A 14,379-nucleotide genomic window follows, 5' to 3' on the forward strand; every position below is an offset into this window, starting at 1 on the left:
CCCCGCACAACAGAATGGGACTCTGTCTCAATTTTTTTAAATTAAAAATAATAATAATAATAAAAATAATAAATTCCTCAGCTTGCAAGAGACAACTGAGAATGTCCCTCAGTGGGATCCCCATATGTGGGACACAAATCCTCCTGTTAGGAAAGTTTAAACTGGGGTTTCTACATGCCAGGGTTACTGCTGCCCTCTGGTGGTAAGAAAAAATGTTGCTGGCAAAGCAAACCACAAGCACCCTCCCCTTCCATCTGCTGTACAAAGATCTGGGTGGTTGAGGTTGCTGTTAGTGATAAGGTTATTAGCACTCCTGAAGCAACAACAACAATAACAAAAAATGGTGATTAGAAATTGAAATTCTACTGCAGACTGAAGGAAAAATGCATTAGTGATGACTCTCGCTCAAAGTGCTTTGCTTAAACAATACACAGTATATGAGCAGTTAAAAATCACATGACAGGAAGAAACAGAGGCTAGAGATAAAAATTTTTATTTGTTATCTTCCAATTCTTCTGCCTGGACTGATCAACAAGCCACAAAGTACAAAGTAATTGACTGACAGGAGCTCAGAGATTATTTACAAACCTGTCTACCAATGACAGAGGGAGTAAGACCAACAGAATCAATTGGGTGCTGGAACAATTGGACTTCCATTTCAAAAATAAATAAATAAAAGGAATCTCCACCCTTACCTGCACCATACACAAAAATTAATTCAGAAAGGATCATAGACCTAAGCGTAAAACTTAAAAGTAAAACTTACAGAATAAAAAATAGGAAAAATCTTTGTGATCTTGGGTTAGGCAAAGATTCTTGGGTAGGACACAAAAAGTATAAGCCATAAAAGAAAACAATTGATAAACAGGATTGCATCGAAATGAAAAAAATCTCTGCTCTTTGAAAGACCCTTTTGAGAAAATGAAAAGATTAGCCATAGACTGGGAGAAAATATTTACAAAACACATATCTGATAAAGGACTTGTATTCAGAGTCTGTGTGTGTGTATGTGTGTATGTATGTATACATGCACTTACAACTCAACAGTAAGAAGACAAACAAACCAATTAAAAAACGGGCACAATTTTGAACAGACAATTCACCAAAGAAAAGATACATATGGCAAACAAACACATAAAAGATATATAACACTAAGGAAATGCAAATTAAAACCCCTATATAGCTATTAGAATGGCAAAAAGTGAAAATAAAAAGGACAATACCAAGTGCAGATTGAGGATGCAACTGTTACTCTCACAGATTGCTGGCAGAAATGAAAAATAATATAGTCTCTTTGGAAAACTGCTTGGCAGTTTCTCGCATAAACATACAATTACAGGCCGGGCATGGTAGCGGACGCCTGTAATCCTAGCACTCTGGGAAGCCAAGGTGGGAGGATTGCTCGAGCTCAGGAGTTCAAAACCAGCATGAGCAAGAGTGAAACCTCGTCTCTACTGAAAAAAAAAAAAAAAAAAAAAAAGTCACATTATGAATTCAGTTGAAAATCATGATTATATTCATTTCATAACTTATTCAATAAATATTCGTTGTGTATTTGCCAATTTCAGGCACTGCTCAAGGTTCTGAGAACACAGCAATGAAGGAAACAGACAAACGTCTCCTACTCATGAAACTGATATTTTGATGGGGAAGAAAAATAATAAAAAATAAACAAATAAATATTCTACATAAGATGATTTCAGATAAATTCTCTGAAGGCAGGAGGGGTTTGGGGGCATACCCCAAGAGAAAAATTGGGGTGTGCTATTTTGGATGAAGTGGCCCAGGAAGAATTCTTGAGAAGGTCACATCTGACCAGAGAATGGAGTGAAGTGCAGAAGTGAAACACGTGAATATCTACGGAAGGAGAGTTCCAGGCAACTGCAATGTCCTGAGGCAGGAGTATGCTTGGCAATTTTCTAGGGCCTTATAGAGGCCATGGGAAGGACGTCAGATTTTATTCCAAAACTGATATAAAGCCTTGGAGATTTTGAACAGAGGAATCATAGGATCATTCTCATATTTTAAGACAGTGTGGTAAATTAACTAAGGGAGGACAAAGGTGAAAGCTATTTCAGAAGTCCAGGTAAGAGATAATGGTTGCACGGACTAGGACCATAGCAGTGAGGGTGGTAAAAATTAGTCATATTTGGGATTTATTTTTAAATAGAACTAAGACAAAAGGCTGGTATGGTAGTTTTGGTGTAGTATGGAGAAAAAGGAGAAAAAGATGACTCCTGAGATTTGAGCCTTTGCAATTGGGAGAAGCGCAATTGAATAAAGATGTCTAACGCTGTTGGATATGGGGGCCTGGAATGCAGAGAAGAATATATTCCAGGGTGATATCTAGGTAATATCTGACTGGGACGTGGTTCAAGAACTGAGTCCTAGGGCAATCCGGATGATAAAATGTGCCAAATGCAGCTGATGGATGGAGTAAAATGACGACTGAGAATGACCATTCAAAGCCACTGGAGTAAGACATACTGGTGTCTGTGGGGGAAAGAAAAGCCTAATTGGGGTATGCTCAAAAGTGCATGGATTTCTTCAATGAATAAATTCATGTGTGTGTGTGTGTGTGTGTGTGTGTGTGTGTGTTTTGGGAGGTAAGATGGGGGAAAAGGAACTATAGATTAAAAGGTAATTAAAAGACACATCAACCAGTCCGAAAGGATGGACCTTATTTGGAAACTGAGAATATCAGAATTCAAATACTGACGTAATATTTGATCACATTAAATACCAATTTATTTTTAAATGAGACAATGATTTGTGGTTATGCCAAAAAAAAATTGAGCTTTTAATTTTAAAGAAGCATGCTAAAATATTTGGAAATGAAATGATGTCTGTGGATAGAGATAATCATTGAAATGGGGTGATGAATATACTGTTCTCTCTACTTTTGAATATGTTTGGAATTTTCCATAAGTTTTAAAAAATGGAATTAAGGCTTATTTTTAAAGTGGTAAAGCTGAGAACTTTTACCAGAATAACAATCTCTTTTTTATGTGTAACATGCTCTTTTAAGACTCCCATAAATTTAGAAATTCATGACACTTCTTGTGAAAATAATCTCCAAAAGAAACCTGTAAGTCTAATTTTTTAAACTTGGTAATTTGTTGCCTAGAAATCTTTTAATAGATGTCTCTGAATTCCTAAATGAAAATAAGAGTGAATGGATGGTGAAGAAATAGAGATTCAGAATATATTACTGATCTCCAATCATGTTTACAAATATTTCCAGATTAAAATATACATATATATATACATTTTATATATATATATATATATATATATATATATATATATATATATATATATATATATATATATATATAGAGAGAGAGAGAGAGAGAGAGAGAGAGAGAGAGAGAGAGAGAGGGGCCGGGTGTGGTGGCTCACGCCTGTAATCCTAACACTCTGGGAGGCTGAAGAGGGCGGATCGTTCGAGCTCAGGAGTTTGAGACCAGCCTGAGCAAGAACAAGATCCTGTCTCTACTAAAAATAAAAAGAAATTATAGAGACAGCTAAAATCTATATAGAAAAAAATAGCTGGGCATGGTGGCGCATGCCTGTAGTCCCAGCTACTTGGGAGGCTGAGGCAGGAGGATCGCTTGAGCCCAGGAGTTTGAGGTTGCTGTGAGCGAGGCTGATGCCACGGCACTCTAGCCGGGGCAACAGAGTGAGACTGTCTCAAAAAAAAAAACAAAACAGAAACACACGCGCGCGCACACACACACACACACACACACACATATGTATATAAAACAGCAAATAATTAAGAGTCCAATGTCCTTTTTTAAACGTTATTTGGGGTTTGAGTTGATATAATTTTTAAAAATACCTGCTCATCCGTATTTTCGAATTTTTAAGTGAGACATATAGATGTCTTGCTTAATTTTAGGAATTAAATAAAAAAAGAAAAAGAAAAGGACTGCAGCTACCAACTGCCACTTTTGCTGATTGAAAGTACAAACACACAAACACACAGTAAAAGCGCTATGCCCACCCCTAAAAGTGAGCGTGAGGGGGCGGGCCGCAGAGTACACGCAGGCGCAATAGCAAGCGATCGGTCCGAGGCGGGACTATCCAGTTAAAGGACAGCTCGTGCAGCCAATCAAAGGCAGGGCTGGTGGCTATTTCCTGGAGCAGGAGCACGGAAGGCGGTTCTGGCCTCGGCGGTGAAGGCGGTTGCCGGTGTAAACCGCGAGCTGAGGTGAGTGGGCGGCAACGTCTTGGGGCTCCGGCCTGCGTGCGTTTGTCCTTCGCGACCCCGCGGCTTCCTCCGCGCTGGGCTGGGAAAGGGGGCGGCCTGGCGAGGGGCGGCCTCCGAAGGCGCTCGCCGGCCTTCACGTCCCGCGTCTCTCGGGGAGCGCGGCCTGCCCGCCGCGGGTGCGGGGCTCGGGGTCGAGGGCCGGCGGCAGGGCCCTGGGCGCGGGAGCCCCGGGGGTTCCTGCGTGGGGCACGCCAGGCCGGGCTGGAGGTCAGGAGGCCTGGGGTCTGGGCCCTGCGCCGCCGGTTTTCTGAGCTGTGTGGCTGTGCGAGTCATTTGCCCTCTCTGGCCCTTGGTGTAATGCAGGTAGCCATCCCTGCCCTTGAGCCTTTTGGGAGCAGTTGTGAAATCAGCTGAGTTCATTCGCGGGGTGGGGGGGATACATCCTAAGTCTAATCGTCAGACTCACCTAAAGAGATTTTAAAAAGGACATTGCGGGGACCCCATTCACAGTAGACAAAATGAATCAAATCTCCGGGGATGGGGCCCCGAAATACCTTTCTTTTGGTGAAACTCACCCCACTCCTCGATAGAGCAAACACTAGAAGGCGGATCTTTCCCCATAGTCTCTTGGGCAGTGTTGTCTAGCACCTAAGGGAATTGTGCAGTGGTCATGATGGTGGCTCCTACCGTGAGAGCCTGGTGAGAGGGGGCCCTCCACCCCGGGAGGCTTCCTGGGTGTGCCCGAGCGGCTAAGGGCCTGCTGCTGAAATTGGGGTGACCATTCTGAAGCAGCAGAGCAATGTGACCTCTGCTGGAATTCAGAGCCTACCACGTAGGAATAGTTCTCCTATTTGTTGAATGATGGACTATTTGCAATCTTGTTAGACTGCTAGATGAAAAAAGTTCTGAGGCACACCGACATTAACGTTTAGATAGAAAAGGAGAGGCAGAGGCAATAAGAGACTGAAAGGGAGTGTCTCGGGAGGAAGGAGGAAAACATGAATGTCAGAGTCACAAATTGAGGGAGGAGGGGAGTGTGTGTGTTGAGAAGGAAAAACCTGATGAGATTAAGATGAATGTGATTGGGTTAAGTCATGCGATTCTTAATGACTCTGAGCAGTTTGACGGGAGTTGAAATCGGATTGGGAAGTGACAAAAGTGAATATACAGAAGGCTGGTAAAGCAGTGAATTGTGGGTTGGTGCAGTCACAATAATTCATGTTGTCCGTGATCATGTTGTCCATCATCTTATGCACCACTGTAGCTTAGTAGAAACTCAGGGCTGCCCTCAGTACCTCTCAAATTCTAAATATAGTACAACTTCTAGTATGTTACCTGCCCCACCTGATGTTGAAGGGGCTTACCTATTTTTTTTTTTTTTGTGAGACAGAGTCTCACTCTGTTGCCCGGGCTAGAGTGCCATGGCCTCATCCTCACTCACAGCAACCTCAAACTCCTGGGCTAAAGCAATCCTCCTTGCCTCAGCCTCCCAAGTAGCTGGGACTACAGGCTTGCGCCACCATGCCCGGCTAATTTTTTCTATATATTTTTAGTTGTCCAGCTAATTTCTTTCTATTTTTAGTAGAGATGGGGTCTTGCTCTTGCTCAGCCTGATCTCAAACTCCTGAGCTCAAACGATCCACCCGCCTTGGCCTCCCAAATGCTAGGATTACAGGCGTGAGCCACTGCGCCCGGCCCGGGGCTTATATCTTCAAATTCTGATAACATCACTCTGGAAGAGCACTGGTAAATATTCTCATTGGATGATATACCTAGACTTAAAATGGAGTAAATTGAGGTTATTGTGGCCATAGAAGATACTGAGTTTGAATTTGGGTTTGAAATTTGTGTAATAGATGTAGACAAGTTATAAATACCTTTTATAACTATAAAGTTACAGAGTACACTGTGACAAAAGGGCATGGAATTGGATTATCATTTCATCTAGGAACCTTGGATAATACCAAGGTGTCTGGAATTTAGCAATGTTAATTTTGTCAGTGTTTATTAATAGAATTGTAAGTGTTTGCTATTGGAAATCAATCCGTAATATAAAGCAAAAGTATTGTGACATGAGATTGGGAGACAGCATGTGAGTTTGGCTATAGAGGAGTAGAGAAATGGGGCATAACTGGTGAGGGATGTGGAATCCAGAAGATTTTCTTTATAGATGAAAATATGCTGCAGCATATTTTTTATGCTGATGAAAATATTAAGGAGTGAAGGATAAGTATGTGGATGGTTGTGAATATAATGCCTAATTAGAAAAGGATGGCAAATTTTTAGAAACTAAGGAGATTATCTTGTCCTGGGCCCCAAACTGCCAGAAGAAAAGGAAGAAAATATTCTGTCTGTAGTCATTTACTGTAACAGGTTTGTTTTGTGGCTCTACTCTAAATCTTTTGTCTGTTTCTGTAGGTTCTTGATCTTCCACAATGGGTGAACCACAGCAAGTGAGTGCACTTCCACCACCTCCAATGCAATACATCAAGGAATATACAGATGAAAACATTCAGGAAGGCTTAGCTCCCAAGCCTCCCCCTCCAATAAAAGACAGTTATATGATGTTTGGCAACCAGTTCCAATGTGATGATCTTATCATCCGCCCTTTGGAAAGTCAGGGCATTGAACGGCTTCACCCTATGCAGTTTGATCACAAGAAAGAACTGAGAAAACTCAATATGTCTATTCTTATTAATTTCTTGGACCTTTTAGATATATTGATAAGGAGCCCTGGGAGTATAAAACGAGAAGAGAAACTAGAAGATCTTAAGCTGCTTTTTGTGCATGTGCATCATCTTATAAATGAATACCGACCCCACCAAGCAAGGGAGACCTTGAGAGTCATGATGGAGGTCCAGAAACGTCAGCGGCTTGAAACAGCTGAGAGGTTTCAGAAGCACCTGGAACGAGTAATTGAGATGATTCAAAATTGCTTGGCTTCTTTGCCTGATGATTTGCCCCATTCAGAAGCGGGGATGAGAGTAAAAACTGAACCAATGGATGCTGATGATAGCACCAATTGTACTGGACAGAATGAACAACACAGAGAAAATTCAGGTCATAGGAGAGACCAGATTATAGAGAAAGATGCTGCCTTGTGTGTTCTAATTGATGAAATGAACGAAAGACCATGAAGGATGTCTCTTTTCCTCTTGACTTTTTTCTTTTTAATACATAGCTCATATGCATTAAAAGTTATATGTTATTAAAAGTTAAAAATTAGTTTATTTTGGACAGTCTTAAGAGAGGTATAACTAAAAATGTAAATCGCTTTAATCTTTACTGTCCAACTTCTTCGATTATGAGATATCATAGGCAGTAATTTTGGTGTATAACAAGCATGGCAAATGAGTACTTCTACATTAAGAGTGATCACTTTAAAAAGCAAAGTATGTGCTGCTATTGTGTGAGATATTCCTATTTTTTTGGAGTTGCAGTAAAACTTTGAAGATAACCTCAATGCTAGTAAGCTTTCATCCTTGAAAAGGAGATTTATCATTTGCTGTAAGAATGATAAAGATAGCAAACTGTGAATGTGAAACTATGAAATCTTTAGACTTAGTTCATTAAAACTTTTGCTTAAGCTCCAAGAAGTAGCATAGCATGTTAATAAGTAAAGACCCCAGTAGAGTTGTGAAACGGAACTTGTTTTTCCTCATAACTGCTCCTGTAAACCCACCATCTCAGCCTCTTCTCCCTATACTGCATGGAATCATGCAGGCTAGTCCCATAAGTTTGTTTCCCAGTCACTCAGGTAATAAGTTCTTTGGTCGTTTTCAGTTACAAACATTCATTTTAGTAATTATCTATGTCATTAGCTACACATTTTTTTCGTGAGTGGTGCTAGGTCAGAGATAACCAGGTCCACATATGTTTGTGTCTTTCCACAGTGTCAGACTTCTGTTGATGCTATTTCAATCATCAGAGCCATGAGCTACATGGAGTTCTCAAGGATGGATTCTCCTTAGTACAGCATGTTCGATTGGTAATCAGAGCTGCTAACACACAGGCTCAGGCCACTTCACAAGTCGGGCGATATTGCAATCCATACATAGTAGTATATTTAATCAACGTATAAAGTTATAAATTAAAATTTCCACATTTCCAAACAAAGTAACATTTAACATCAAAAGGGAAAACGGGGATAGGAAAGAGGGTTAATGAACCAGTCCACAGAAAGTGACGTGGACAAGAAGAAGGTCCTGGGCTGATCCTGTTGATCAATTGTCAGTGAAGCTGCCAGCGTCTTGCAAGGGAGAGTCTTTGATTTTGGCAGAGCCTTTTTGGGGTAGATACCTAGTTGCTTATGACCAGGGACAGCAAGGCTGTCACCATAGCGACAGGCCTACACATTTTCTTTAAAGCTAAGCTCAGACTTGCTTAAGGCTGGAAACCTGCAATGGGAAAGAGAGTGATGGCAGAGACAGGTCTACCAAAGATTCTTGCTCCCCTTTGAGACATGCTGCTGAGATACAGATGACCAGCCAGGGACTACATTTCCCCACTCCCCTTGCTTCTATGTAAGGCTGTGCGACTTAAGCTCTGGGAAATGAGGTACGGGTGTGGTAATCTAGGCCTGCCCTGTAAACATTTCTTAGATGATCCTCCATTCTCTTTTCCCAATTGCTGGTTGGATGGCCATACCCAGGATAACTTTGGAAGCCACTGAAGATGGCAGAAATTGTCAATTTGGGTCTTTGAATGACTGTGAGGATTAAGTCTTCCTTTTATTAACTCACCTCTCCCCCCAGCTAATTTGACTTTGAGCACTCTCCCCTCCCCCTTGCCACCCCTCTGCCACCAAGGTGTTGGTGAAGAGTTGTCCCTGTATCTGAGGGTCTCTGCCTGCCATTGTCTTTATGTAGACCAGTGGTTTTCAAAGTGTGGTCCTGGACCAGCAGTGTTAGTATCACCCAGGGACTTGTTAGAAATGAAAATTCTCTGGTTCCACCCCAAACTTTGTGAACCAGAAAACTCTGGGGGTAGGGCCCAGCAGGCTGTGTCTTAACAAGCTTTCTATAATTATGTGATTCTAATACATACTCAAGATTAAGAACCACTGGTAGAGGTAATGCCTTTTCCTAGATGTCCACTTTTTTTTTTTTTTTTTTTTTGTGAGACCAGAGTCTCACTCTCTTGCCCAGGCTAGAGTGCTGTGGGGTCAGCCTAGCTCACAGCAACATCAAACTCCTAGGCTCAAGCAATCCTTCTGCCTCAGCCTCCCGAGTAGCCGGGACTACAGGCATTCGCCACCATGCCCGGCTAATTTTTTCTATGCATATTTTTAGTTGTCTATATAATTTCTTTCTATTTTTAGTAGAGATGGGATCTCACTCTTACTCAGGCTGGTCTCGAACTCCCACACGATCAATGCTCCCAACGCTCAAACGATCCACCCGCCTCGGCCTCCCAGAGTGCTAAGATTACAGGCGTGAGCCACTGGGCCGGGCCTAGATGTCCACTTTTGATTCCTCCCTTTGTCCCTGGTTTCTAACACAGGGATTTGCTCCATTTGCTCTCACTGGCCCTCAAGCTAGTGAAATTCAAACAGCTACGGGTCACTTCTCCTATGTGAAATGTACATCGTTTGCCTTCACAGATCCAGGGAGTGTAGCCACCTGTTTATCAGATAGGCAGCTAGTTGGCCAGTCTTGTTTTTTTCTGCTGTGTGTTTGTTACAGACCTTTGGGCGACAGAGACTCCAGAGGACACGGTCCAGGCTCTCTTAAGCTCTTGAAGGTGGGAGCACCTCCCACACCCTTGTGAGGGAGCAAGGTAGAAATTGCGTAGCACTTGAGCATCTCTTTCCTTCTTTGACTCTTAGAACCTTGAAGAGGGTGTTGTACTGAGTTATAAAACCAGTTTCAGGCTACTTTAAAAATCTTTGCATGTAAAAACCAGGGAATCACGTAATGTTATGGGTCACAACAGTTACATGCATTTGTGTGTGTAGAAGGGGGAGGGTTGAGAAATTAAAATGCCATCGGGAATCTTCTTCAATTTAGACCTCTGGAGGATCTGATCTTGCAGGTCTGTGAGTGTGACCTGACGTAAACTTTTAAAGGGTTCTGATGTAAACTTGCTGTTACTGTGGAATGAAGAAGCACCAGTGGTCTCATAGTGGTCACAAGTTTAAAAGCTTATGGCCAAGGTACAGTGGTGCACGTCTGTAATCTTAGCACTTTGGAAGGCTGAGGTGGGAGGATCGCTTGAGGCCAAGAGTTTGAGACCAGCCTAAATAAGAGTGAGGACCCTTTTCTACAAAAAATAGAGAAATTAGCTGGGCGTGGTGTCATGTGCCTGTAGTCCCAGCTCCTTGGAAAGCTGAGGCAGGAGGATTGCTCCAGCCCAGGAGTTTGAGGTTACAGTGAGCTATCATGATGCCATATGATGACCCTATGATGATGTACTCTAGCCTGGGCAACAGAGCAAGACCCTGTCTCCACAAAAAAAAAAAAAAAAAAAAAGTTCTTTCAGTCTTGTAAGGATTAAAATACATGTCTGCAAACCTGCTTATAATCAGTATTCTTGAAAGACTGATTCATTGAAGTGAAATATCTAGAAGAATCAACTGAGTAGCTCTTGAAATTTACCAATGTTCAGGCCCCAGACTGCAGAGATTCTGATTTCATTTTTTTGGACTGGGGCCCTGGCATTGGTTTTCAGAAATCTGAAGATGATTCTACTGTGTAGCGGTTAAAGAGTGTTGCACTAATCAGTGCTCCGTTTTTGGTGACAAAAACCCTATTTGAACTAATTTAAGCAAAAAGATGAATTTATTGAAAGAATATGGGGTATGTTGATTGAAGGATAAATTGAATATCCAAACTGTGAGGAGGACAGAAAGAGTCGGAATGAAATTTTGAGTTAGTGGCCTGGAGACCCTCCCTGTTGGCATCATTCTCTTTACAGACCAACTTATTTAATGATGTAGGTGGAGTACGTGGCTACTAAGAGTGTTAAGTATTTCTGTATCTACTATGTCTAGGAGTTATCAACTTAAATACAAACTTAAAAAACTCATGAGAGGAGGCTAATCAGCTAGGCATGAGGAGTTAGGGTTTGTATGCCTGATTGCACCTGAGCAAATCAGCTTAGATCTGGATCCCGTAAGAATTTGACAGTCCCCACTATGTGCTTGTGTGGCAGGGTCAGTCCATCTGTCAGAGGAGGAAGGGGTGCTGAGCTAACAATACTGTAGATATCCACTACAAATTAAGTACGTGTAAACTGTTGATATAAATAGTGAAAATGAACATTGCACAAATTCACATTTCCTTCATCTCTATGATGGTAGTTTTCCCCGACTATTCATTTATTCCTTGTATTCATTTGATGAATACTTCTTGTGGTCCTGTGCTTGACATTGTTTTAGGCATTGAATGTGTAGAGAGAGGATAGGAAAATGTAAGACAGACAATAAGAAAACAAGTAAGAGCAGAGGTGTGCACGCGTGCCCGGGCGGCCTGGGGGACCGGAGTTGGGGCTCCCAGGCGTCTGGAGCCAGCCCCTTCTGTGCACAGGACATTCCCACCGGCCTGTGGTCCGCAGGCCCCACTCTGCCTCACCCTCCCAGCTTCCCATGGGCTACCCCGACCTCCGCCACCCCTCCCACCGCTGAGCGCCCACGGCGAACACAATAGGGTTTCGAGAAGGGCTAAGAGGCCGAGGTAGAAGAAGTATGGACTTTAGTGATTATTTTTCCCTTTGGTATAAGTGAGACCCGTGAAAACATCCAAACAACAACAACAAAAGGAGTCCTGAGTGAAAGAAAAGTCAACTCCTCCTATCTGCAAGGCCTGGAGAAAGAGTGCCTCCCAGCCTCGCCTGAAGAGGCCTAAGTTTTTCTGGTTCTAGCTCCAAATCAATTTCTGCCTCAGGTCTCCGCTGTATAAAGCATAATGCTCCTGATCCAAGTTACCTCACAGGCCAGGGTGAGGAAAATGCCAATAGTTGTAAGTGGGCTTGGAAAAGTCAAAGAGGTGGTGTATAAATGCAATTGATTGTTGTTACTCTGTGCTCAAGAATAAACCATGGAAAACAAAATTAGGAAAGTAATTCTACAGCCCTAAAATATATGCATATAAAACAAAAAAAAAAATGGTTGCAGTTCCAAATCTAAAAAAAAAAAAAAAAAGAAAGAAAACAAATGAGGCTGGGTGTGGTGGCGAGGGCCTGTAATCCTAGCACTTTGGGAGTCAGAGGTGGGAGGATTGCTTGAGGCCAGGAGTTTAAGACCAGCCTGATCAAGAGTGAGACCCCCGTCTCTACAACAAATAGAAAAATTAGCCGGGCATGGTGGTTCGCACGTGTAGTCCCAGCTACTCAGGAGGCTGAGGCAGGAGGATCGCTTGAGCCCAGGAGTTTGAGGTTGCTGTGAGCTAGGCTGGTGCCTGGGCACTCGCAACTGCTCAACTTTATGGCTCAAAAGCAGCCAAATTCAATGTGTAAACAAATAAAAGTGCTATTGTCCAAAACAACTTTATAAATGGACACTGAAATTTGAATTTCAATAATTTTTCCATGTGAAATATTCTTGATTTTTTTCAACCATTTAAGCATGTGCAATCATTCTTAGCTGTGTGAGTACAAAATCGGACAGCAGACTGGATTTGACTGGTGGGCCATGATCTAGGTGATTGGATTCTAATCCCTGGAGTGTTTTCACAAAGGTACTAATAAAAACCTGAGAAATAAAAATTATAGAAGCTTCTTCATAGGATTGTTCTAAGGATTGACTGAGAGAATGGCTACAAAGCAGCACAATTTATGGTACTTAGAAAGCTATCAAAGGTCAGCTGGTATCCTTCCTACTGAGTTTTTTAAAAGTTTGATTTTATTTTAATTGACAAGTAATAATATGTATATTTAAGGAGCACAATGCGATGTTTTAATACATGTATACCCTACTGAGTCTTTTGTCTTGTGTACCATGGCCATTTAGAATTAAAGATTTAAGAACTGGTTCAAGTTGTAATGTGACAAGGCTACCAGTAAGTGGCACTCTTACCTCAATTTTAAGAGGTGGTAGCTGGTTCCAGAGAACAGGACCAAAATGAAGAAACCCATACCTTAACTATGATACTCTAACTCTGGGTAGTTAGTGTCAGAATTGAATTGAATCATTAAATGCCCAGTTGGTATCTGTTGAATTAGAAAATTGGTTGTTGTTGGAAAACACCCCAGAATGCTGGAATTTGGGCTCCACTGTTTATGAGCTGTGTATCTTGGTTTGGCATACGAACTTCCATGAAACTCAATTTCCTTAACCATTGTAAATATAATACCCATCTCATAGTGTAGGTACCATCTAGTGTTAAGAATGGAAGAAAAGGCCGGTCACGGTGGCTCATGCCTGTAATCCTAGCACTCTGGGAAGCCGAGGTGGGCGGATCATTTGAGCTCAGGAGTTCGACACCAGCCTGAGCAAGAGTGAGACCCCATTTCTACAAAAAAAAAAAAAAAGAAAAGAAAGAAATTATCTTGACAACTAAAAATATATAGAAAAAATTAGCTGGGCATGGTGGCGCATGCCTGTAGTCCCAGCTACTCGGGAGGCTGAGGCAGAAGGATCGCTTGAGCCCAGGAGTTTGAGGTTGCTGTGCCTAGGCTGATGCCACGGCACTCTAGCCCAGGCAACAGAGTGAGACTCTGTCTCAAAAAAAAAAAAAATGTGTAACTTATTAATAACTAGGAAAATGCAAATTAGAGCCATAGTGAGATGCTGTTACATCCTTACCAATTTGTCAAAAAACAAAAACAAACCAAAATAAAAAAAACCAAAAAAGCCAATTCTGGCAATGCCAACTGTTGATGAGGATGTGGAATAAGAGACATTGTTATATGCTGATGGTGGGAGTCTTGGAAATGAATTAGGCATATCTAATAAGGTTCAACATGTTTATGCCTTCTGACCCAGAAATTCTACTCTTAGAAGTATACTCCAGAGAAGCTTCTCTACATGTGTACCAGGATTCATCTATGAGAACGTCCAGAATGGCATCATTTATGATAACTGAAACAAAAAATGAAATGTTCATCGGGAGTATTATAGAATGAACAAAGAATTTAAGGAACATCCATTCCCAGGAAAACTATTCGGTAATAAACAACCTACAGGGACACATGACAGCATAAACGGGTTTCATAAATACACTGTT

The 14,379-nt window shown here is 41.8% G+C and overlaps 1 protein-coding gene across 2 annotated transcripts; it reads left to right on the forward strand.

The window, feature by feature from the left end:
• The first annotated feature begins 4,135 nt into the window (after window positions 1-4,135).
• Window positions 4,136-7,446, forward strand: MED7 (mediator complex subunit 7). 2 transcript variants are annotated; one of them, XM_045552693.1, is made up of 2 exons: window positions 4,136-4,216; window positions 6,635-7,446. In XM_045552693.1, the coding sequence occupies exon 2, from the start codon at window positions 6,652-6,654 to the stop codon at window positions 7,351-7,353; it is 702 nt and encodes a 233-aa protein (XP_045408649.1). In that variant the 5' UTR covers window positions 4,136-4,216; window positions 6,635-6,651; the 3' UTR covers window positions 7,354-7,446. The 2 variants fall into 2 exon arrangements, with proteins under 2 accessions (XP_045408649.1, XP_045408650.1); XM_045552694.1 differs by lacking the exon at window positions 4,136-4,216 and adding an exon at window positions 5,838-5,962.
• The last annotated feature ends 6,933 nt before the right edge of the window (window positions 7,447-14,379 follow it).

This window comes from Lemur catta, chromosome 5 (genome assembly GCF_020740605.2).
Source record: "Lemur catta isolate mLemCat1 chromosome 5, mLemCat1.pri, whole genome shotgun sequence".
Taxonomy (NCBI): domain Eukaryota; kingdom Metazoa; phylum Chordata; class Mammalia; order Primates; family Lemuridae; genus Lemur; species Lemur catta.

Bases quoted from the DNA above. Each gene is read 5' to 3' on its own strand.
- MED7 (XM_045552693.1), top strand. From the start codon at position 6,652: ATGGGTGAACCACAGCAAGTGAGTGCACTTCCACCACCTCCAATGCAA.